The following is a 26,149-nucleotide window of genomic DNA, read 5'->3' as shown; positions in this document are numbered from 1 at the left end:
GGAAAGAACAAGTTAAAAATTACTTAGACAAGTTAGATGTCTTCAAGTCACCAGGGCCTTATGAAACGCATCCTAGAATACTCAAGGAGTTGACTGAGGAGATATCTGAGCCATTAGCAATTATCTTTGAAAAGTCATGGAAGACAGGAGAGATTCCAGAAGACCGGAAAAGGGTAAATATAGTGCCAATCTACAAAAAGGGAAATAAGGACAACCCGGGGAATTACAGATCAGTCAGCTTAAACTTCTGTACCCAGAAAGATAATGGAGCAAATAATTAAGCAATCAATTTGCAACCTAGATGGAGCTACTATAAGGTGGGTGCATAACTGGTTGGAAAACCGTTCCCAGAGAGTCGTTTTCAGTGGTTCACAGTCATGCTGGAAGGGCATAACGAGTGGGGTCCCACAGGGATCAGTTCTGGGTCCAGTTCTTTTCAATATCTTCAACAATGATTTAGATAATGGCATAGAGAGTACACTCAAAGTTTGCAGACGATACCAAGCTGGGAGGTGTTGTAAGTGCTTTGGAGGACAGGATTAAAATTCAAAATGATCTGGACAAACTGGAGAAATTATGTGAAGTAAATAGGATGAAATTCAATAAGGACAAATGCAAAGTACTCCACTTAGGAAAGAACAATCAGTTGCACACATACAAAATGGGAAATGACTGCCTAGGAAGGAGTACAGCAGAAAGGGATCTGGGGGTTATATAGTGGACCGCAAGCTAAATATGAGTCAACAATGTAAGACTATTGCAAAAAAAGCAAACCATTCTGGGATGTATTAGCTGGAGTGTTGCAAGCAAGACATGAGAAGTAATGCTTCCGCTCTACTCCACGCTGATTAGGCCTCAACTGGAGTAGTGTGTCCAGTTCTGGGTGCCACATTTCAGGAAAGATGTGGAGAAATTGGAGAAAGTCCACAGAACAACAACAAAAATGATTAAAGGTCTAGAAAACATGACCTATGAGGGAAGATTGAAAAAAATTAGGTTTGTTTAGTCTGGAAACGAGAAGACTGAGAGGGGACATGATAACAGTTTTCAAGTACATAAAGGGTTGTTACAAGGAGGAGGGAGAAGAATTGTCCTTCTTAACCTCTGAGGGTAGGACAAGAAGAAATGGGCTTAAATTGCAGCAAGGGAGGTTTAGGTTGGACATTAGGAAAAACTTCCTAATTGTCAGGAAGGTTAAGCACTGGAATAAGTTGCCTAGGGAAGTTGTGGAATCTCCATCATTGAAGATTTTTAAGAGCAGGTTAGACAAACACCTGTCAGGAATGGTCTAGATCAGGGGTCGGCAACGTTCGGCACGCGGCTTGCCAGGGTAAGCACCTGGCAAGCCGCGTTTATTTACCTGCTGACGCAGCAGGTTCGGCCGATCGCGGTCCCCACTCACTGCAGTTCGCCGTCCTGGGCCAATGGGGGCGGCGAGAAGCGGCGTGGACGAGCGATGTGCTGGCCGCGGCTTCACACCGCCCCCATTGGCCAGGGACGGCGAACCGTGGCCAGTGGGGGCCATGATCGGCCGAACCTGCCGCATCAGCAGGTAAATAAACTGGCCCGGCCCGCCAGGGTGCTTACCCTGGCGAGCCGCGTGCCAAACGTTGCCGACCCCTGGTCTAGATAATACTTAGTCCTGCCATGAGTGCATGGGACTGGACTAGATGATCTCTCGTGGTCCCTTCCAGTCCTATGATCCTATGATAACACTCTGCCAATTACACTGTGCAGAAGCTAGAGTCCCCAGAAAACCTGATCCTGATGGGCTGTCAGGAAAAGTTCATCTGTCTTATTGGGAATGGTGAGCATTGTATGCTTAGCATGTGGATTCTGTTTTGGTAACTGTTAATAAACAGAGAATAAAGATATTACCGTCTAAGGTTCTTTCACTGGTGAAAGATCCTGCAGAAGAGTATGCCCTGAGCCCAGGACGGTTAAGGGTGGGTGCCTTTCAGCTGGAGCCCATGGAAGGGAAAGGTAAATTGGGGTGCCTAAATCAATGGGGTTATGCCTTGAGCCCATGGAAGGGTAAAGGTGGGGTGTCCTAGAGTGTGCAGGTAACCCCATAGGGGGACATCTCTGGAAGAACCACAGTTACTGTTCAGGGTGAGTAACCTTATCTTCTTCTTCCCGTAGAGTCACACTTTGGGATGCAATTCAGACCCGTGGTAGGTTGCGTCACCTCTTGTACTATAACTAGATGCCCCAAAATGCTTCTGCTACTTGTGGCTCCCAGGCTAGGGGACACACAGTCAGCATACACTCGGTGTTCTGTGAGCGGTATAGCTCTGATTCAACAACTTTGAATCCAACAGTCTGCCAGCAGTTATCACAGACACACACTTGTCTTTATCAGACTTGGTTAATGTTAGCAGGTGACCCCAACACACCCGCAGTCCCGAACTTTCCCAAACCCACGTGCTCTGCAATGTTCACCTCTCTCTTGCAACATTCAGAGGAATAATAAGGTCCATTTGTTAATTTAAAGAGACAAAACCCAACATCTTGCCACATTAACTAGAATTAACATTCACTTTAATTCAAACACAGCACTACTGGTTTAGATTAAAAGTAAAAAGTTTATTAACAAAAGAAGCTAGGATTTTAAGCAAGTTCAAGTATAAAAGATAAAGTTAGAAATGGTTACAAGCAAATAAAAATGAAAACACGCATCTAAGAGTCTAAAACTTAATTTAGCAAGGTACAGGCTTTGTTCAAGATTACTTTTCTCACCCACAGTCCCTCAGCCAGATGGCTGACCACCCTCTCGGTCAGGATCCCCTCCAGAAGTCTAAAGTGCTGGTTCCTTTGTCTGCCTAGGTGAAAGAGAGAACTTGGGTTCTCTGCCCCTTTCTTTTATAGCTCAGTGAACCTTTGAAATGGATTCTTCTGAAGGTTACCCCTCAAAGTAAAGTTTATTCAAGCTGTGTAAATGGCTCTGCAGATCTCAGATAAAGAATGGGGAAGATTCAAATCCTGGATCAACTCCTCAAAACTCGCATTTTGATGCCAGCTGAGTATTTGGGCCAGGTGGGTGAGTGATTCTCTCTCTCTGGAATCTATGTTTCTTTCTGGGGGGTTCAGTAGGTCTTTGGAACCCAGAGAATTGAACCAGACAGGAATTTTCTTTTGTTTGTAGGGGTGTAAATTCCCAGATATCATAATGTAGCCATGGAGTCTTTCAAAGCATGCAGGGACATATCTGTTGCCTCTTAAGGCAACTTCAGACCATCAAAGGGTCCTCTACAGTGCTCTGGACCTCTCTGGGAAAGCCAGACAGTTGGAGTCAGGACACCCTGCACATAACTGCTGTTGCCATAGAGATGGAATATGCTAAGGTGTCTGCTGCATCTAGGGCTGCTTGAAGGGATTTCCTGGCCAGTGATTGTCCCTCAGCAATGATGGCCTGAAATTGCTCTCTTTGCACCAATGGAAGGTGCTCAATAAAAGCAGTAAATTTTGTCTAACTTGTGTAATTACATTTTGCCATGATCTCCTTGTAATTCACTCTCTGAAACTATAGTGTTACAGATGAGTAGGACTTCCATCCAAAAAGGTTCAAGTGCTCCTGGTCTTTGTCATACAGGGTCATCTTGGTGTGGGTTGCTTCCCTTATTCATCCACCACCAATGAATTAGGTGATGGGGGGAGAGGCTGTGAGAGAATAAAAATTTGGAGTCCTAGGTGGGGACATAATATTTTTATCTGCATGTTTATAAAAGACAGTTACCTTTTCCGTGTTCTTCGAGATGTGTTGCTCGTGTCTATTCTACAATAGGTGTGGGTGCTCGCCACGTGCACCAGTGCCGGAAGTTTTTCCCCTAGCAGTACCCATAGGGGAGCGCCTCAGCAACCCCTGGAGTGGTGCCTCCACGACGCGGTATAAGAGACACTGCGCACTCCCCCAACCCTCAGTTCCTTCTTGCCAGACAACTCCAACAGAGGGAAAGGAGGGCGGGATGTGGAATAGACATGAGCAACACATCTCGAAGAACACCAGTTACGGAAAAGGTAACTGTCTTTTCTTCTTCGAGTGATTGCTCATGTCTATTCCACAATAGGTGATTCCAAGCTATGTCTGTTGGAGGTGGGTAGGAGTTCACAAACTCTTGGGACGGAGCACAGTCCTGCCGAACCTGGCGTCATCCCTGGTCTGGGAGACGATCGCATAGTGTGAGGTGAACGTGTGAATTGAAGACCATGTGGCAGCCCTACAAATGTCCTGAATGGAGACATGGGCCAAAAAGGCAGCCAACGAGGCCTGCGCCCGAGTCAAGTGCACCTTCACAATTGGTGGTGGAGGGATTCCCGCCAGGTCATAACAGGTACGGATGCATGAGGTGATCCAGTTGGAGAGCTGCTGAGTGGAGATTGGCCGACCTTTCATGTGCTCGGCCGAAGCGATGAACAGTTGTGAGGACTTTCTGAACGGCTTAGTACGCTCCAGGAAGAAAGCCAGAGCCTGTCTCACATCCAGCGTGTGGAGGCAGCACTCCTCACTGGACGCATGAGGCTTGGGGCAAAGGACCAGCAGAAAAATGTCCCAACCCATGTGATAGGCGGAGACCACCTTCGGGAGGAACAAAGGGTGTGGGCGGAGCTTGACCTTATCTTTATGAAACACCATGTACGGGGGCTCAGAGGTAGGGCCCTGAGCTCCGAGACTCGCCTAGCCGACATGATCGCAACCAGGAAGGCCACCTTCCATGAGAGGTGTGACCAGGAGCACGTGGCTAGTGGCTCAAACGGGGGCCCCGTGAGACAGGCCAACACCAGGTTTAGGTCCCACTGCGGGACAAGGGGCCTAATATACGGGAAGAGATGATCCAACCCCTTAAGGAATCGGCCAGTCATAGCATGGGAGAATACCGCGTGGCCCTGCACCGGCAGATGGAAGGCCGATATGGCTGCCAGATGCACCTTGACTGACGAGGGCGCCAGGCCCTGGGCTCTAAAGTGAAGGAGGTAGTCCAGAATAAGCTGGATCAGGGCGACCCCCGGGGAAATGCCCCGCTCGTCTGCCCATCTGGAAAACCGAGACCACTTTGCCAAGTAGGCTCGGCGTGTGGAGGGCCGCCTGCTTTCTAGGAGGATGCACTGAACCCCTTCTGAGCACATCCTTTCCTCCCTACCTAACCATTGAGCAGCCATGCCGTGAGGTGGAGTGCCGCTAGGTTGGGGGGGGAGGCGATCCTGGGAAAGCAGGTCTGGACAGGGTGGCAACTGCCACGGTGGGGCGACCGCCAGGCCTGTGAGGGTCCCGTACCAATGGTGCCTGGACCATGCTGGTGCAAAGACGGGCCTTGTCTGTCTTTATCTTTTCCAGGACCTTGCCGATCAGCGAAAGGTCCTGGAAAGGGGGAAAGGCATAGAGAAACTGGCCTGACCAGGACAGGAGGAAGGCATCAGAGATAGCGCCCCATCCCAGCCCCCCCGGAGCAGAACCGGGGACAGTGACGGTTCTGCCGAGTTGTGAACAGGTCCACATGGGGAGTTCCCCACACTTGGAAAAGTCTGTGCACCACCTCTGGGTGGAGAGACTATTCGTGCTGAGAGGAGAAGTCCCTGCTCAAGCAATCTGCCCGCGCGTTCCAGGCGCCCAGCAGATGGAAGACCTGTAGGCAGATGTCGTGGGCTATACAAAAGTCCCACAGCCTGAGGGCTTCACAGCAGAGGGCAGAGGATTGGGCCCCGCCTTGCCTGGTGATGTAGAACATCGAGGCCGTGTTGTCCGTGAGGACCCTGACCACCCGGCCCGCCAGGTGCGAGCGGAAGGCCATGCACGTCAGCCGTACTGCCCTGAGCTCCTTGACGTTTATGTGGAGGGTCAGATCCTGAGACGACCACAGACCTTGGGTCTGAACGTTCCCCACATGTGCCCCCCATCCCAGGTCTGATGCATCGGACACCAGCTCCAGCGACGGGGCCCTGCCCCTGAACGGGACCCCTTGGAGCATGTTTCTCGGGGAGGACCACCACTGTAGGGAGATGACCACTGGCTCGGGTACCGTGAGGACTTTGTCCATCCTGTCCCTGGCCTGGGAGAACTCCGAGGCCAACCAGATCTGGAGAGCCCTCATCCTGAGTCTGGCGTGATGGACCACATATGTGCACGCTGACATGTGACCCAAGAGCTGGAAGCACGCTCTGGCTCTTGTCACCGGAAACCTTGTGACCGTGTCGATGAGCCCCTTCAGGGTCTCGAACCTGTCCAGTGGGAGGGAGGCTCTGGCCAACAAGGCATCCAGGACAACCCCGATAAACTCTATGCATTGAACTGGGACTAACGTGGACTTGGTGTTGTTTACCAACAGGCCCAAAGTGGTGCACGTGGACAGGAGCGCCACATGATCCCGCACCTGCCACCTGGAGCTGCCCTTGACCGACCAGTCATCCAGATAGGGGAAGATCTGGACCCCCCGGCGCCTGAGGTAGGCCGCTACCACCGACATACATTTCATTAATACCCTAGGGGCAGTGGACAGGCCAAACGGGAGGACCGTAAATTGGTAGTGTTCCTGCCCCACCGTGAAATGGACGAAGCGTCTGTGCCCCTCAAATATATGAATGTGGAAGTACATGTCCTGCAGATCGAGGGTGGCGTACCAGTCCCTGGGATCCAGGGAGGGGATGATGGAGGCCAGGGAGACCATGCGGAACTTGAGCTTCACCATGTATTGGTTCAGGCCTTGCAGGTCCAAGATGGGCCTGAGCTCCCCTTTGGCCTTCGGGATAAGGAAATAGCGGAAGTAGTACCCCTTGCATTTGAACTCCCCGGGTACCGCTTCCACCACTCCTAGGCTCAGGAGCCGCCCCACCTCCTGCTTGAGTAGAGCCTCATGCAAGGGGTCCCCCAGGAGAGATGGGGAGGGGGGTGGTTGGGCGGGGAGGAAGTAAACTGGAGGGTGTAGCCCCAGGAGATGGTGTTGAGGACCCATCGGTCTGAGGTCAGCCGCGACCACTCCAGGAGGAAAACACAAAACGGATTGGAGAAGAGAAGCTTTATTGAGGGTGGATCCCTGATGAGAACTGGCAGGGCGCTGCCAGGTGTCCTGTCAAAACCACCTTTTCCCCGCTTGCTTGCCCTTGGAGGACCCAGACTGTGGGGCAGGCTGAGACTGCCTCTGTGGGCACCTCTTATAGTCCCGTGACTTCTTATAAGCGGTCTCGTATTTTGAATGGGTGGCCTGAGCGGGAGTCTGCTGTGGCTTGAACTTAGGTTTAGCCGGAGCCGGAACATAGAGATCCAGAGTCTGGAGAGTCGTGCGGGAGTCTTTCAGGCCATGCAGCTTTATATCCGTTTGTTCCGCAAACAGAGCTTTGCCATCAAATGGGAGCTCCTGCGGGGAGGTCTGCGCCTCGCTGGACAGCCCAGAGAGCAGGAGCCATGACGCCCTTCTCATGGACATCGCTGAGGCCATGGACTGCGCGGCCGTGTCCGCTGCATCCGAAGCTGCCCGCAGGGTTGCTCTGGCAACCGCTGTGTCCTCCTCCACCAGCGCTTTGAACTCCTTCCTGTTGCGCTCCTGGAGGGAGCCCTCGAACTTGGGTAGGGAGCCTCACAGATTGAACTCATACCAGCCCAGGAGAGCCTGGTGGTTTGCCACCCATAACTGGAAGCTCAAGGACGAATACATTTTTCTTCCAAAAGAGTCCAGCCTCCTTGAATCTTTATTTTTCGGGGTAGGGGCTGGCTGGCCCTGCCGTGCCCTGTGGTTGACCAACTCGACCACCAGGGAGTTAGAAGCAGGGTGGGTGTATAAAGTATTCATGCCCCTGGGCGAGTACAAAATACTTGTGTTCTGCTCTCTTAGAGATGGAGGCCAATGAGGCCGGGGTTTGCCACAGGGCATTTGAAATTTTCGCCACCCATTTATGGAGAGGCAAGGCCACCCTACCCAGTGCCGAGGAGGACAGCACATTAAACAGGGAGCCCGAGAGCTCCTCCATCTCCTCTGCTTGGAGGTGGAGGTTTGATGCCACCCTTTTTAAGAGTTCATGATGGGCCCTAAAGTCCTCCTACAGGACGGAAGGAGGAGAGACCGTAATCACCTCACCCAGGGAGGGTGAGGAGGCCGGCGTGGTACTTTGTGTGTCCATCGGCACCAGAGGGTCGACCACCTTGTCAGTCTCCGAGCACAGTGCCGAGGATGTACATCCCACCGACTTCTTCCTCGGAGGTCTGGAGAGGGAGGCCGATGGTCCTTCTGAGGCTCTGGCCACCGAGCAAGCCCCCACCGGAGGCTGCGTCGGGGGCCATGGTGCCCACTGGTACTATTGGGCCGGCCACAGAGCCAGGTGCCACTGAATTGATGGACTACAAAGGGAGGCCAGGCTGACATATGACCTGCCACTGTCCCCAGACCGGGAGCGCCAACCATGGGACCGCGATCCCGATGTGGAGGACCGGTACCGTCAGTAACAGCTGCTCCGCGATTGGCTCTGGCGGGTGGACCCGCAACGGTGAGACGCTGGCGATTGATGCCCGGGGCTACGGAGGTGGTGCCGTGGCAGGGTCCTGGAGCAGGACGCCGAATGGCTGCAATAGCCCCTCCGAGACGAGGACCTTTGGCGACGTCTGCCTCGGTCCCGTCGGTGTTCACTCCTCGAGGTGGAGCGGTGCCGAGAGTCTCGGTCAGACGGAACCCAACCAGACAGCCTGGTGGGCATCAAGGGCAATCCACGTGGTCTTTGCCCTGAATGGTCGCTGGGCGGCAAACGGCATCGGGAACGTTCCCTCGACCGAGACCGGTACCTAGCCGGGGGTGACTACGGAGATCCCAGCAGCGGCTTGCCTCTGGAGTGCGGGGCCGACATCAGCGGTGCTCCTGGTATCAGCAGGGACATAACATCCCGGGCCGCCTGCAAGGCCTCCGGACATCCGGGGAGGCCTGCTCCAAATGGGCCGGGCTACTCCGCTCGACTTGAGTTGGAGGCCTAGAGGCCAGTGGGGATCGAGGACTGCCCAACATGGGTCTAGCCTCTGGTCCCAGGTTTCCTCCAATGCTGCGGTGAAGAAAGCCTCTTCCTAGCCTTCTTGGCATGCCCCATGGACGGGGAGCAGTGCCGACTAGTCGATGGCGCTGAAGGGTCGCTGCGCACTGACACTGCGGTGCCTGGTGCCGACTCGGAGCGGCACACTGGAGCTGGGGTCAGCACTGACTCCAGAACAGCCCGGAGCCTAACATCCCTTTCTCTCTTGGTCCGAGGTTTAAACGACTTGCAAATCTTGCAGCGATCGCTGAGATGGGTTTCCCCCAAACAGCGTATACAGTCCGTGTGCGGATCACTCACTGGCATAGATTGCCTACAAGTGTCGCACCACTTAAAACCCGGGTCACGGGGCATGCCCCGGCCCAGGCACTCTAGCTCAACGTAACTAGCTAAATGAAACGAACTAACTACAGGTACCATACACTGAATGAACAAGCAGTTTTGGGGCCCGAGCTACAGCAAAGCTGGAGCAAAGCAGTTCCGAAGCACCTTCACTGGCGGCAAGAAGGAACTGAGGGTGGGGGGGTTCGGCACGCAGCGCCCCTTATACCGCACCATGGAGGCGCCACTCCAGGGGTCGCTGGGGCACTCACCTACAGGTACTGCTAGGGGAAAAACTTCCGGCACCAGTGCACGTGGCGAGCATGCACAGCTATTGTGGAATACACATGAGCAATCACTCGAAGAAGAACTTAGCGGTATTGTTGTTGGGGTCTGCCAAAAATGGTCTTCGCTGGATCCAAAAGCACCTCATTGATAGGTAACACAACTCTGGTCCAGCAGCTTATGTTGTAATTCCTTGACCTCTTCAAGTGGTCCACTGATCGAAGGTGTATGGGGCACACGTGCACCTGAAGTGGAGCACACAGAGACAACCATTTCATTCAAAGATTGCACAAAGCTTTAAGACACATTAAGTAAACATCACAACACCACTGTGAGGTAGTTAGATAGGTATTTCTGTGTTACAGAAGGGTAACAAAAAGGCAGAGAGAGGCTACAAGGACTTGGACTAGGTCACATAGCAAGCCAGTGATGTAATTTTTGAGGTCTGTAATGTTTCAGTTATATGTGTGGACATAAGTATAGTTTCTGCATATAGGTTAAGAAAATGATTCTGACTTAAAGAGACATTAAAGCAGCTCCTAAAATCTGTTCTGAGCATATCACCAGAAAGGAGAACTGTACCACATCTGACAATAGGCATTTCATCATGGTCTAAGTCCTATATGTTCAGATTAATAAAACTTGTAATATTATCTGTAACAGTGCCATCTGATGTCTCCTAATAGGGCTATATGCAAGAGAAGTAGAAATAGAACCCAGGGCCCCCACTTTACAGTTCCCTTCTCTAACCCAATGGTCTCCAAAGTTTTTTGATCGCGCACCCCCTGCCGCCCCAAGCAAAAAATAAAACCCGCCCGAACTGCCAAAGCAGCGCTGCTCCGGCGACGCTCCTCCTGCCGTGCACCCCGAAGGATCCTCTTGCTCACCCCCTAGGATGCGCGCACCCCACTTTGGAGACCACTGCTCTAACCAACAAATCACAGTCCACACTGAAAACAGCAATGAGTGGGGCAGGTATATAGTTGAAATTATATCCATTTCCTACATGTAAAACATCATACCCTCCCTTGCACCTAATCCTTGTTTGTATCTGTCAATATTAGATTTTACGGTCATTGGGGCAAGGCCTTTGTGAGGCCACATGTTGAGTAGAGGCACAAGGTAATAGGTATTATATTATGCTTCACACACAGCGTAGAAAATGAAGCCAAATGATCTGAGAGATTTAACAGTATCTCCAGTGGCAACTGTTACAAGAGCTACGCGTTTGAATTTTTCACCGTTAACCTCCCAACATTTATGTCCCAGCACATATTTTCTTTCATGGCTGGGAATGATTTGCCATATGGCTGCCATATAGTTAAAGTGCTGAATCGCTATAAAAATATATTTAAATGGAAGTGCAATTCTGTGAACACTTGTACCCACAAAACCACAACCGGTGTGAAACTCATTCTGTTCCATTCCGTAGGCTCAAAACGTGGCTCTGATGTATTAATAACACTTAACCATTTATTTAACTCAGAGTACATGTTCCAAGACGTGTACAGACACAGGTGCCATGAAAAATACCGGGAACACTGTATCCCAAAAATTAAATACTCCAGGGGCCAACATGTGAAACAGTCCCTAAACCACTGGATTTTGCATATGAAGGACTGCACATAACAAAGGGGTTAACAACTTAATATGTTAACTTTAGGGGCTCTCTATCCAGCCCATCTTATCTGGAGCCTTCTGAACTTTGAAAGCAACAATGGCCAGAGTATCTGGAGGAAGGTCAACTGCTAGTGAAGGGGAAAAGACTGTTACAAAACCAGAACACTGAGGACTGAAGGACCTTCACTAGGAGAGGCATCACTCCATTCCTGTTCTCTCTTCACATGCATCTCTGGGCAGGGACGTGAGCACAGAGCCATTGACTAGAAAAAAGACAATAACTGAAATCAGTAGCCGTCACCACTAGGTGAGAGGGCATATAGTTGCATTTCTCCTGAGTTAGCCGCTCCAGACACAGCAACCATTCCTGGACCTCCGCAGCCCCGTCTGATTGTTCTGGTTTGCTTTAGACCAATCTTATAAATGCAGCTATTAATCAAAAATGTTCCTTGAGCACCTTATATTTAGATATACTAAACCTAGTTCCTCCCACACTACTCTAAGTGCCCTGTCACAGCTCTGATAGAGTTCCCCCAGCTGAACATTCACCAGGCTGCTGGGTGTTCCTAAGCTGCCCTTCGACTGAGTAGGCTATAGCACTGTATCTTTTCTTGGTCTCTCTGGCATGATTCCGAGGACCAGACTCTCTATTACCCCTTCAAAGAAACGGGACCCTGCAACCCAGTTGCCTTAGGTCTCCAGGACCACTGCTGACCCCCCCGATTCCCCAATAGTGTAAGCACACCATTTCCTCGAGTTCCAACCTTGTGGGTACTCTGCATTTACACTCCATCTCTTCCAGGACTCATGGTAGTGGAAGCAGACAGACACATATGCTTTGTAAGGCTTCCAAAATCCAATTGCTCTTTACTTTAGCTAGTGCACGAAATAGACAAACCAAGACAAAATAGTACAGCTGTATGCATTTCCCTGTCTCAGTTTCCTCACCGCTTGAGCATTCTTTGGTTTTAGGTCAGAGTCCTCTAAGGAATCCAGGATCCCTCCTCCTGCACATGGCTTCTTCTCTCAATCATGGAGCCTCTCTCTGCTGCAGTCAGGTTCCCTCTTCCTCAGATGGTCCTGCAGTTCAGGAGGACCCCTCTGCCATGAAAGCATGCCCCTCTGCTCCTGCCCAAGCTTCCTTGTCTCTGCGAGTCTCTCCACCCAAGTTGGCTTGGGGTACTTCTACACAGCAAAAGACCCCACCACTGTAGCACGTCTCAGAGCCTGGGTCAACTGACTCCCCTCATCAGGTTTTAGAGCCCAGGCTCTAGCCCAAGCCTGAATGGCTACACTGCTATATTTAGCCCTGCAGCTGGAGCCCAAGAGCACTGACCTTATATTTAGATATACTAAACCTAGTTCTTCCCACACTACATATTTTGTTCTGCTTGTGGGAAAATTCCACCGTTCCAAACCCTAGTTCCCACGCAGTGAGGTTGGAGAAAATTGGATTTACCTATGTGACCATCTCATCAAGGTTTAACAACTCTCCATTGTCCCTGATCCAGGGGATATGTGACACAGTCCGACACCATATGGCTGACTCCATATACACTGAGGGATTCAATGATACAGCAATTTCATCAGATCAACTAGAATTCATAAATTGTGAGATTACACAAGTCATCACGTCCTCATCTTCTTTCTCTTTGCTCTCAGCATGCCTATGGTTGAGGGAAAACTCCCTCTTTAAAGAAAGAGGCTTTACTCACTTTGGATAAATTCAAAGGAAACAAGTTGATAGTTTATTAAAACATTGTAATGTCACTATCTCAATCCTTTGTTCTTTAAGGCTCCTCCTTTCATACAGAGTTTGCAAGACTGAATTAAAACCAAAGAGGAGCAATAAGAGACAGAGACTGCTATAGAAAGCCAGCTTTCATTGACAGCAACAAGAAAAGATTCTGCATGGTTGCAAACAAAAATCAGGCACTTACACCATGATTAGTAATTAACTAGAACAGAATGGAAGATACCAACAAGTGATTTGTAATATGTTCCCAAAGTAAGAGTGAAAACTATTGGACGCAAAATCTTCATCTTCTATGGCATTAGATGACGGAAAATGGGAATCTTCCAGCCCATTTTAGAAAACATGATCACGTTTAAGGCCTATTTAAAAATTTCTCTCTTTAAATTTGCATTCAGTAGTCGGTTTCATCATGACAATGTGTCACATCACAGCTCCATGGATGTTCCATCTGGACAGCAAGGACACACTTAGGCCCTGATCTGATCTCACTTGCACTATTGTAAGTTAGAAGCAACTCCCTTAAAGTCAGTAGTGTTACACGGACATGAAACCAGCATAAATGATACCAGAAACAGGCCCGGAGGCTGTGTGCGCCCTGGAAAACTGAACCTATTTTTATTGACCAGCTTGCACTGGTTTAAGCATAAACAGTTTATTGAGTTCATACTAGCCATGCTTACTTGTGTTCTGAACCATTGCAGTTTTGCTTCATGCCCACTAAAACCACTTTAAAATGTTCTGTCTAAACATTTTTTGGAAAGAAAATGCCTTTTTGACTATGTGGATTCCCCCCCCGCTTTTGTCAACATTTTCAGGTTTATGTAAAAAAAATCAGTTTGGGGATTTACAAAGAAAAGTTAATTTTGTTTTTGTCAATTTTTCTCACAAGAAAAAGGTCATAATTTGCCAACGCGCTCCTAATGTCCACTGTACCTGAGTCAAGTAGCCTCTTTAAAAGCAGGCATCACTACCTCAGGGATTGGGAAGGTCATGTGGCTGGGGGGGGAGGAAGTGGGTCAGGTGACCAACTAGAACTGCATAAGAAACAATCTGGGGTTGACAGTATGGGGACAGTCATGGGTGGAGACAGGAGCAGGAAAAGGCTGTCTAGAGGCTGAAGCCAAGCTAGAAAAAACTGCAAAAGGCTGACTGACAAACCAGCTGAGACCCACAGAGACCAGGCTTTGGGAGAGAACCTGGGAGGGGGTCACCAACCCTAGTGGGCCAAGGAGGAGACCTAGAAAGAGAGAGACAGTGAGAGCAAATCCAGGAAAGGACAGTAGGAAAGACGTAGAGAGACAAGCCCAGGGAGATGAAGCAAGGCATGTAAGTGGACTTTCTCTACCTGTTGTACGGTCACCTAACTAGAACCCAGAGTAGAGAGAACAACTGGGTTCTCCTATGGCACCAACTGGAGGTGGCGTGGAAATTCCTCTTCAACTCCGCAGTGCCTCCAGGAGGAGGGCAAGTGGATATCCCTGTGGAAGGGATTACCAGGTCCAGGGAGGGGACTACTGAGCCCCAGCGAGCCCCAACTTTCGTAATTTTATCACAACTCTTGTGTTATTGGGTATTTTTCTAAGAACCTCCGCTCCTGGAGACTATTACATGAGGCTCAGGTTTCATTAAAAGATATCTAGCCCCCATGGTTGCAGAGAAAAGCTTGAGAACATGACTCAAGTGTACCTCAAAGACTCAAATACCAGAAGCCAAAATGGGGGGGAAAAGTTGTTTTTTCTTAAAGTCTCACGATTACACCAATACCATGATTTTTGAATGCTAAAGTCAGGCAAGACTGTAACGGGTTCAAAAACCCTGTTTGTGGATTTGTTTTGTTAATTCCAAAAGGAGTGGACTTTGTCACTTAGCCAAACGGCTAAATCATGCCAGTGCTGGGAGCTGGAGGAGAGTCAGTGAGTTAGCCCAAGGGGAAACTGAGGCAGACCTGTGACCAGAAGCTACTCACTAACATCCACATCAGTGCTGTTTCACCATTTCAGTTGCAATGCACTCTAGGTACCTACCCCATAATTCCTGTCACAGGTCCAAGAAGCAGCAGATTCTGGGAGAATTCTGAAGGTCACTGGGAAGGTTTCTAAAGGGGGGGAGAAGGCGGGGGAAGAGGACTGACCATGCTGGCAATAAGCTACTGCAGACTGAAACAGTAGCCACACTAACCAGGTATTTAAGCCTGGAGGAAAACAAGTCAAATCAAAATGGTACTTGGCACACACAAACCCTTTGGATACTTGTTTGTGGAGATTAAATGTTTATAAGCGTGGTAGTGGGGCCACTCAGTTCTTAGCAAGGTAAATTTCTCTAAGTTCACAAGAGATGGTAAAACGACTAGTTTAAGAGGTTCCTTTTCATGCACTCACAGTTCCCAAAGCTATCTGTTTACTAAGACTTTGATGTTAAATATTATCTTCCATCTAAGTCAAGTCTCATGCACAACAACTTACTCTAAGGCTAGAATCTTCACTTTTAAAGGAGACCCTGTATTTAGTATCTCTTGTTAGTAAACAGCTATTTTTTCAGTGCTTTGAAAAAATTTCCACAGTTAAACATACTAATCGATTTTTAACACTGATTTTCCCTGCGAAGAATGTAGGATTTGAGGGTGTGGGGTAGAAAAACAGGAGAAGGTAAGGGGACACATTCCTAAATAATCATAGAGGGTCCAGCCATAACTCTTTAGTGAACAGCTTCCGGGTGTTGTTTTCATACTGCAGTGTTGCATTGATATCAGGTTTGTCTACAAATTCTATGGCACATTTCTGAATGCCACAAGGAGACTGCTCCAGCTCCAACACTGTGATATTGTTCGGTGACGACGAAACGAGGATGTTGCTTGGAACAAATAGGGTCACTTGAGGACCACGAACTGGCCAGTAACGACCGAGGTTAAAGCCATTGATCCAAATTTGTCCCTGCCAAAAGACAAAAAAAAAAAGGTTTTAAGTCAAATAAAAATTATTAAATTAATAGCTTACTTAACCTCTACCATCCTGAGGACAGGAATTGAGCCTTCATGTTTCATACAATGAAACACTATATTTTCACACTATATATTGATCAGGCTAAAATATGCTGGGATTTAAATCCTGATCAAAACATACTTTAAAAACAGGCAAAACAATCATAGTTCCTTGATTAATTAAAAACCGTGTCAACATTTAAAAATGAGATGTTGGAAGAAAATATACCTTTACTAAAAAATGAAGACTTGCACGCCAAGAAAATAAATTAGTAGTATCCATAAAACACCAAGGAGACAGAGAACTACTGTGTCCCAGACCAGTCAATACTACTTGGGAAGCTTGAAAAAGTGACTCTTGGCAAGTTTAACTGGAGACATTTGGGAGCAACAGAATTTCTGGATGTTGCGTTTGTGTCTCACCTGAAGCCATTCTCTGTAGAGCTCTGTGAAGCTCAATATTTTAGTTGTCAGGAGCTTCTGGCAAACCTTCCTTTGGTTTTATTTCAAGAGGGAGCGACATCATGTCCACCCCTCTCCCAGCCCTGAATTTTGCTTTAAGTTTCAGGTTAAAACAAACCTGAAAACAAAATTATATTTGCTTAAAGGTAACTGGTAAAGGGGAGGGGAGGTGACTTGTTGAAAAAGTGCACTGAACAATGGTCTGAGAGTTTTTGTGCAAAAAAAGTAATTTATTCGCAGCTTGTTTCAGCTGTTTCCGACCCTCAAAGTCTCTATGGCAACAGGAGAACTTGATAAATAACATCACGAAAGAGAAACCTGAGCAACTGTGAAGAAAAAGGGACAGTTTAGCTAGACTGTTAAACTCTGTTTTCAGTGAGTTTTGTTGTTGTTTGGTTAAAGTCAGGTTCTAGTGACCACCAAGACTTAGGAGAAAAAATAATACTCTTGTTAAAGTTGAAAGACCCAGACCACGTCTGGTAATGTGAGATCTCACACAAGCATCTGAGACATCCAAGAAGCACTCTTGCAAAAAGAGGGATGACTTGACATTGTTGATGTTTCTAACGTAAAAAAAACAAGCTTAAGAAAGCCTTTCAAAAAATTGCATCTTTTAAACACATCATAAAGCAGCAAAAAACACCCCCAAGCTCATTATTTTTAGAAAAATCATCTTAGTCATCTTTAAAATGGTGACGTTTCATACCATTTCAGTGGAATTGTAAACGGACCCACATTCACTCAAAACTGAACCTCGGTTCATGAACGTTTTGACTGAACTGGGCTGTTTTGAGTTCATAACAAAAAGGAAAGTTCCACGTGTTTTTGAGGTTTAACATGCCACACAGCTCCAAACTCTCACGAACGCACTTTCTGTGTTAGTCAGCTACAGGCTCAGAACACTAGGACTTCAATGGACGAGAATTCAACAGGAGCAGGTGAATTAAAGCATCAATTTTTCCCCATATAAAATATCCTTAGCCGTTAAGACTAGGGGAAAAAAACTATGAGATGCATGGCACAAAGGCAGAATGATGACGAAATAAAAGGGTTTCTATAAGGCACTGGGAAGGTAGGACTTTAACAGCATCGTTGTGGCTTCCGAAAAACTTGGGGGACGTGAAATTGCAATTAAAAATGAAAGGTGAGGAAAATGTAGCAAAGTCTCTCAAACATAGATTAGTAGAGTATTAAAAAGAAAATAGTTATATTGCAGTTGTGTTTCTGTAAATTTATTTCAAATCTTTATAAATAAATTATGTCAAATTCATAATTTTTCTCCAAGAGACGGTAAATTCCCAAATGAGGGTGAGTTCAACTTTCCATTTGCCTCTGTGGCCTAGGATCCTATCTTGCTCTGTTTTGCCAAGGTGTTGTTAAACTTCAACCCCAAACATTTTTTTTAATCAAATTAATCTCGTTCTGTGGCTTGTTTTTGCGGTACGTAGGGGAAAAGAAAATATTTTGCCTCAGTGCTTTGCTTCTGTGATCTTTTAGGGTGAAAAATGGCATTAGAATTGCTGTAAGTTACTGTTCCACACACAAGATGAATTCATTACGGTAATGTGAAATATGCTCTAGCTCATTGAGAACTTGTGGGTTGGTGCAGGACTTAGTGGGGGAAATTCTAAGACCTATACAGAAGGTCAGATGAGATTAAAAAAAAATCATAATGGTCCCTTCTGGTCTTTAAGTCTGACAGTTTACTTCATACAATTTCTTGGAAAATATGAGCTCAAAGGTTAATTTGCAAGGAGCTGTTCTTAAGTTTACAGATCACGTATGCAGCATGGTTATGAAATCCTATGTCCATATATGCCCCCAAATCTACTAATTTATAACATCCATATAGACTAAATAACATGTTATACAAAATAAAAACAGAAGAACCAGCAATTAGAAACAGAAAACTTCCTTTATATGACAAGATAGTTGTTCACAACTCAGCAGTAGTTTCTAGTTCAATATCTAAACTCTGAAACCCCTTTTTTAAGCCATACCATTAAGTTCTGCAACAGACAGGAGCCTCTAAACCACGGTGGGTTTTTTAAAAAAAAAGATACAGCACACTTGATATGCTACAACACAGCAACAACTTAACTTTGCACTCAGTCAATTACAGCCTGTCCAATTTTTTAGGAGTAAATTCAGTACCACTGACAGGTGCTAGATTGACAGTCTTAGACTTTTTAAAAACTTTATCTTTATTATTTTTATATAAAATATTAAAACAATGAAACAAAACATATATAAATACAAGCACAAGATAGAAATAGCATATAAAGAACAAATACAACATTCATGATTTCTAAAATCTGGGGGGAAAAAACAAAAAACAACCTGTAGAGATCATGCAGGGCATCAATTATTAAAGTGACTAAATAGATAAATAAGTGAGAACATAACCTATGAGTATTGCGGACTAATATATACTAAACTGCAAAAAATATGCAATAGTTTCATGAGTAACCAGATATCCTCATATTTTTTTCCAAGCATTTCTATTAGACAGAGTAATTTTTTCCATTAATGCAGTAATAGAGAACTCACTAAGCCAATCTGTGTACGACTGAGGAATTGCAGAGCGCCATTTTCTCAAAACAACTCTTTTGGCCACTAATATAGTTACTGCAATCCATTTCTTAATGTTAGTCTTACACATTTAAAAAACAACAACAAATGTTCAAGAGTACTGTATGAAAGAAAAAGCCTGCCAGTGTAATGATGACCGACCATGCACAGTACGTTGCTATAGCGCAGAGTTGCAACTATCACTCATTTGGAGGGAGGTACTTTTATTTAGTCTTATTTTCATAGCAATTTTAAAATCTCACCTCATGATGAACGATTGCTACTTGTTTTCAATGAAGTTTTAAAACGTTACTCATTCAAACTAAGATTGCCCAATAATGGCTATGAAGTATGCAACAATTTCATAGCAGAAAACTATTTTCAACTTCTACCAATACTGTATTATTTTGAAGGCTCCTGTGGACTTGATAAAAATGTCAGAAAAACCCTTACAGTCCTTCATGAACACATTCACGGTTATGCATATATAGTGTACCATGACATTGTATAGGGCGGGTATGTGGAATCTTTGGCCATGATACTAATTCCACTGAATTTTCAGGAATCTCTCAAATCACATTAATGTCATTCATGGCAAATACAGAAAGGTTGTGGAACCTACCTAAGAAGCATTAGGTGTTGGAACAGAACCATTTAAAAGTGCCAAACAAAAACCCTGGATCTAAGTTCATCCAAAATTTGAGAGTTAGTAGGTTTTGGAATCCAAATCAGAATTTAGCAATTGGCCTGTGTTTCAATTTGTGGGATAAACAAAAGATCTGGAACCCGTGAATGGCCTGAACTTTGAAGAGTGAAAAATCAAGATCCACATTTTCTTTTATAAAGACACATCATTGTGGTCATTCTGCTTCCTTCTTTGAAAACAAATATCACCCTACATGTCCTTCTCTAGGTGCGAGATTAGCACCAAATCAGCAATCAGCAACTGGTGTACCTGCATCCCTGCAAACCCCAAGTGTTGCTAAGGAAAGCCATGACTTGCATCATTGCCTGTGTAACCCTCAATCCATGCAAATCACTGCTTTTCTTGACTACAGTTGGGGCTTGGGCTGGTGCAGCTACACAGGTTGCTATGGCTGAATCCCAAGATAGCTGGGGCTTATCCAGTTCAGCATTAGGCATCTCCACTGCTCCAGTTTCCCCTCTGAGTCACCCACAGGCTTGTAGGTTGCTGCAGTGCTCGCATGCAGGAGTCTTTACTGCATTGCAGCACTGAGGTGACTTAGCTCTCTGGCTAAGTCAGAGTTCACCACTTCCGGAGCATCAAAAATAAAGTCTAGTGGCAACACACAGTCTTCTGCCCTACACTCTTCCAGGTCACAGCAGTTCCCTCCGAGGGTCTTAGGCAATCTTCAGCCCTTCCACCAGGCTCAGCTTGCTGCCTCTAATTAATCTTCCCACATCCCACAGTAGCAGCATAGAAGGGGGCCAATGCCCACAGTCTCCTACAGGTTCCATCTTATAATTGGGCTATTTGCCCTTAGTCACTCAAGCTCTAGCCTTGTCCTTCAGTTTTCCCCAGGCCATAGTCCTCCATAAGCCTTCCTTCAGCTTCCCCTGTATATAAACCCGTTTCCCAGGTCTCTCAACTGAATCTTCTCCCAGCAGGCTTCTGCTCCCAGCAGTCTCGCTCCCCAGGCCCTCTGCCTGGGAACTAGGGGGAACCTTCACCCTGCACTTGCTTTCTCCCCACCTCCACTCTCAAAGTGGGCTATTGGCACTCCTTATGAACTTTGGATGGTTACTTGACTGCCACCCCCAGGGCTCATTCCCCTCAGCTAGGGAGAAATTCTGGTCTTGTCTACACACAAAACTTGTACTGCTTTAACTATACCAATATAGGTAAAGTGGTACAGAGCTTCGCAACCCAACAGGACCCGACTACAAGTGTGGGGTTCGGGTTGGGCTGGAAACCAGCCCACACTCTCAGGCTCAGGTCAGCTCTGATCACTTCCTCCTGCCTGCGGGGTTGGCACGGTGGCGGCTGCATGCTCTGCTCCTGCCAACCACTGCCACCTAACTGTTCTGTGTGCTGCCAGGGAAGAGGCGCTGCAACTCCTCATCACACTTACTCCGTAGCACACGCCACACAGTCAGGTGGCGGCCGGCAGGAGCAGGCCACGCAGCTGCTGCTGCGTCAACCCTAAGGGCAGGAGGTGGCTGGCGACAGATTGCAGGCCCAGGATGACGCCAAGCCCACACGACAGCACTGGCACAGGTTCGGAGCGGGATGGAGTAACTGTTGGGTTTGGGTCGGGGCTGAAAAGACTTAACCCTTTTGGATCAGGTTTGGCTTGGCTGTGCTTGGGTCGGGTTCAAGTCTGGGTCAGGCTTGAAAATTAGGCCTGGGCAGACGTCTAAGGTGGTACAACCCCTCTAGCGTGGATGCAGTTATAGTGGTATAAAGGTGATTATACCAGTATAGCTTATTCCCATAAGGGAAGGGGAATCAGCTGTATTGGTATAAGGCATCTTTATACAGCTACAGCTGCATCCATATTAGGGAGTTGGGTCTGATATAGCTACTTCGATAGTCTAAATATCATATCCAACAAATCGGTACAAAACAACCCAAACCAACTGTGCAGGCCAGGAAGGGCCAAGCCTTGGAACTGGCACACTGGGCCATTCATGTGTCCTGGGATCACTGAACTGCTGTTCCCAGGTACACACAAAGCCAGACTATCTGAAGAGTCCATTTTTTAAAGTGAGGAGCCTGGTCAGGGAGGGGGACATAAAATTGAACTAGGGAGGGAGGGCGAAGAGGATGCTAAACCAATCCAAGTGATTTCCTTGAGCAGATCGATAACTGCTGCATGCCACCAGCTCATATGCCGTTTCAGCTAGATGGGGATTTAAAATGGAGTTCTAAATCGCTATAGAAATTGGGGCTTGTAATCAAAACAAAAAGGGCCCAGCTACGCTATGGGTGCAATTTCCATAAGCACTTAGCATTGGCCTCTTGCACCCCCTGAAGTCAATGTAAATTCTACTACTGGCTTCAATAGAAGCAGAGAGAAGCCAACAGTGAGAGCTGTTGGAAATCCCACCCACTCAGGTTTAACCATGCCAATTTATTTATTTAGCATTTGTGTATTCGCCTAGCCAAGCATTCGCGTTCTTAGTGGCCAAGTGCAGCTCTCGGAGCCCACCACTGAATTTGGTTAGCAGGCACTCCTCGACAATGGGTATCATTGTTCAACCTGCACCGCAGCTTGGACTGTCTCAAAGACCCCAATGGAGCTGGTTGGTTGCACAGAGGCCTTGCCCAGTCTGGAATCAGTTAAGAAGGGCCTGACGACGTGGCAGGTTGAAGTTGGGCAGGCGAGCAGTAGGGTCTGTGATGAGAAACTGATTGGTGGTTGGTGTTAAGCACCAGTCTTCCCACCACAGGGACTCCGCTGTCACATCCTGGCGTGGCAGCCTTGACCACAGTGGGTGCTGTGATGAAAGATGTGTAGCTGGTGGGCTACAGAGGTCGCTGAACAAGGGAAAGCTTGGATCGGCATGTATCTTATCAAGCAGCTTGCTAGCTGCAATCGGCAACCTGATGTAAGGGGGAGCAATGTGGCTCAGAACTGGAAGCCAGGCCAATGTCCAGTTGTGAGACACGATTAGGCATTTTTGCATTCCAACGGGATTTTTTGTGGGTAGTGAAGGTGGGGCTACAGGTTTTAGAATCATTTAGGCAACCTTGTTACAAGTTAGGTCATGACTGTTCCTGCTGGGACCCTTCCTCTGAGCTAGCAAGTCTCATCTTCTGACTGTCAGAATTGTGTGCTTTGTTAATGAGCAATTTTTAATTTTTTTAAAAAAGCTAAAATCTCCATACAAAGACACTGGATAATTTTCTCCACTCCTCGGCATGAAGAGTTTTTCTAGCACCACTTCAGCAATTATGTCCTTTATTACTTCTGCTCAGCCAGCCTGACTCCACTCTGGCTCAAGAGGCCAACTTCTAGTACCTCACTTTCTCCAGAACAAGCAGCCTTTTAAAAGCCTGTATTCACTTCCCTTCTCCAGAGGGCAGCTCTCTCTCCATCCCCCCAAGAAAAAAAGACCAAAACTGAATGACATATTCTAAATAGGCCTGACCACACACATCTGTGTCTCCTACTCACTATATCTATAATAGCTGCATACTTACGTGGCACATCATTTGCCTAGCCAACGTCACTGAATGACTACTTAATATGAGCTTCCCTCAGCTTAGTTTACTATCCCCAGATTTATTCAAGATTTAGGTAAATTATATGATCCACAGACTAGTCACTTACAAGATCTCAACATCTCTGAATACCATTTGATATATGTGAGTGACCCTTCAAAACTACCTCACTGTTGTTACCTAGTCCTCTGCCCCTACTAGCGGGCTGTTCTTGACCTTTAACAACAATTTTAAGGTGACTTCAGAATCAGATTCAGGTTTTTTGGTAAACATCTTAGAAAAAGAAACCTACCTTTGTCCAGCCAGGAAACTTGATATAGGTGTCTTGGGGTAAATCGGGGATTCCACTGGGAATAGAAAATCTGCCAGTGTAAAAAGCAGGAGCTGCATATCTTGAGGGATTACCACCAGATGTTTTTGATTCATCACCTCTGCTATTTAGGCCATGGCCCACCACACTGTCTATGTCTAGGGGGTAGATCTCCCAGTCAATGAGTGTAACTTGGCCAAGAGATAAATTTGACACTAGACCCTGCAAAGAAATTAAAGATGTTAACAAAATCAATAATCTCATCTCATTACAGTTATTTATCTCCAACTGTCCTGAGTACAAAACAGGGAAGAGAAATAAAAACTTGGCTGAACTACAGTAGTCACCAGTATTGCCAACCCCAAGTGTTCAAAACTCATGTGTCAAGTCCCCCAAAATTAAGGATTAGTTTAAAAAAAGCAAAAACCAAACAAAAAAAACCTTGAAGAAACCCCTCATTTTTATTTGCTTTCTGGGTTTTGAGCCTTTAGGATACACTTGGGTCACATTTTCAAGCTTTTCTCTGCAACCACGGAGGCTAGAAAACTTAGTGTTAAAATCAAGCTGCAATTTTCACAATCACGGGATTCCAGGAATGGGCGCATTAAGGAAATCACAAGAGCTGGCAACACTGAGTCACTCTACATAGTAGTAGAGACAGCGTTATTTGCTTCCTACAGAACTACTGTAGCTCGTACACAGTATCACAAAGTCAGGGCTTCAAGGCTCACCCTGAGCCAGCAAAGTACTTATGTATGTGCTTAACTTTAAGCATAGTAGTCCATGTTACTTCAATGAGACTAATGTGCTTAATGTGAAGAATGTTAAGTATCATGCTGAAGTGGGACCTAAGTGAGGACACATTTCATACATCAGAGGTAGATTCAGACGTTTGCTTACAGAAATCAAATCCTCCCCTACCCACAAAAGTTGTTACAACAGTTTCTATTACAGTATTTGACACTTAGGTCACACCAATAAAACCTTCCCATGCAGACAAAGCCGCAGGGTTGAATTTAAATTGATATAGTGAGACAAGTATAACTCCTAACGAAGACACACTTATTCCAGCATAAGAATCGTCTCAGCATAGTTTAAACCCCTTCCCAAGCAACATAAGCTCAACTGAAAAAAAAGCCTCTCTTACACCAGAATAAGAGAGTGTCCACACAGGGGATTATACTGGTAAAGCTTTCCTACGTAGACAAGCCCTTACTCTAATAAACAGTCTGAATTCAAGTCATACGGTATATCTTTGGCCAGGTTTTCTGAACTTGCTTGCCTATATCCATGTTTAGGCACTTAGATAAGGAGTAGTCTGACTTTCAAATGGTGCTAAGATCCCGCAGCTCCTAATGAACATTTTGTCTTTTGTTTTTATCAGCGCCTTTCTAATATGCATTAAAATAGAGAAGCGAGTTTTCCAGGTAACGTACAGCAAAAGATGTAGGAAGCACATACAACCACACTAGATCTGCTTCCTTCCTTTGTTTCCTTCAGCAACAAGACATATATCAGCAAATGCAAAACAACAGATATTTTGAGCTACTTCCCCAAAATCTAGATACTTAATTCCATTTCACATTGTTAAACCTTAACCAAAAAAGGAAACACAAAAGCTACCTTATTTGCTTTAAAAATGTAGGCCTTTTTGCAAGGTTTGTGGCACAACTCCCTCAAGTTTAGCTTTGAGGACAAAGGTATTTTAAAAAAGACTAGACAGTTAATTTCTCTTAGTTTCCCCAACTGATATTGTATAATTGCCCCTAAACCCTTGCTTACCACAGCAGAGAGAGTCCCCTCTGCAAGAAACAGTATTACACATTTTCCATAGGTATCTGGAAAATCCTAATCTCTTCCCTATGCAAGGATCTCACTTTTCTGCAGCCTCTGGTGCACACACGGGTTTCTTTTCATACCATACATGTCTACTGAACCTGATTTCATTCCTAATATTTAAATGCTGAATCCCGGATTTTTGTGAAAAGCTCAACTCAACCATCACCTATGGAAGCACAACTGGCTCCTCCATAATTCATCTTCTAAACTCCATTTTGTTATCTTATAATCTAGTTCCCAGTAAAAAGGGGTACCCATCCCCCAGACTACCAGCACACTTGTTACCCTTCTTGGCAGTCGTGGGCTAAGCGACTCTCACACCCATCAGATAAAGGGTGACGCAAACTGGCAGGGTAGCACAGACGGAACTGGCTCTACTGTTGCCCATGCAACACCTGTTCAGTAGATAAAGAAAGGACTTCAGTCTGCAGGACTCTTAGTCCACCAGCTTCCACAAGCACCACAGATACACATGTGCACACATTTTGCCCAGGCTAGGATTTAAAGGTGTATTGTTAGCTCAATCTAACTAGCAACTTCTAAAACGCAAGACAGGACAAGTAAAATTGTACTTCGGCATGTGCTAAGCTGGTGAAAGCCTGGAGCCTAGGAAACTTGCCAGGCACTGAAGTACTGCTTCCTTTCTCCTAATTAGAGTTTTACCAAGGTTAGTTAGATTGGACTAGCTAACAGACTCCAGCACTACACCCTTAAACCACACAAACTTCCAAAACGTATCTCAGAACCGTAAGCACCTTAAGTAACTAGACTCCTTTAGAGGGCTCTTGAAACCAGAGTGGCTGAACTGGAGGAGCTAAA

The 26,149-nt window shown here is 46.4% G+C and overlaps 1 protein-coding gene across 1 annotated transcript in view; it reads right to left on the bottom strand.

Moving 5' to 3' along the window:
- Positions 1-12,950: 12,950 nt before the first annotated feature.
- GLB1 (galactosidase beta 1) overlaps positions 12,951-26,149 on the bottom strand; it is a 76,441-nt gene continuing 63,242 nt past the window's right edge. Inside the window, exons 15-16 of the mRNA XM_065398033.1 lie at positions 23,474-23,713; positions 12,951-15,912 (exon numbers count right to left, since the gene is read on the bottom strand). Of these exons, the coding sequence (XP_065254105.1) occupies positions 15,652-15,912; positions 23,474-23,713 (501 nt within the window). The 3' untranslated portion in view covers positions 12,951-15,651. The remainder of the gene's footprint in view (positions 15,913-23,473; positions 23,714-26,149) is intronic.

This window comes from Emys orbicularis, chromosome 2, assembly GCF_028017835.1.
Source record: "Emys orbicularis isolate rEmyOrb1 chromosome 2, rEmyOrb1.hap1, whole genome shotgun sequence".
Lineage (NCBI taxonomy): Eukaryota > Metazoa > Chordata > Testudines > Emydidae > Emys > Emys orbicularis.
This window is presented reverse-complemented; position numbering and strand designations above follow the sequence as displayed.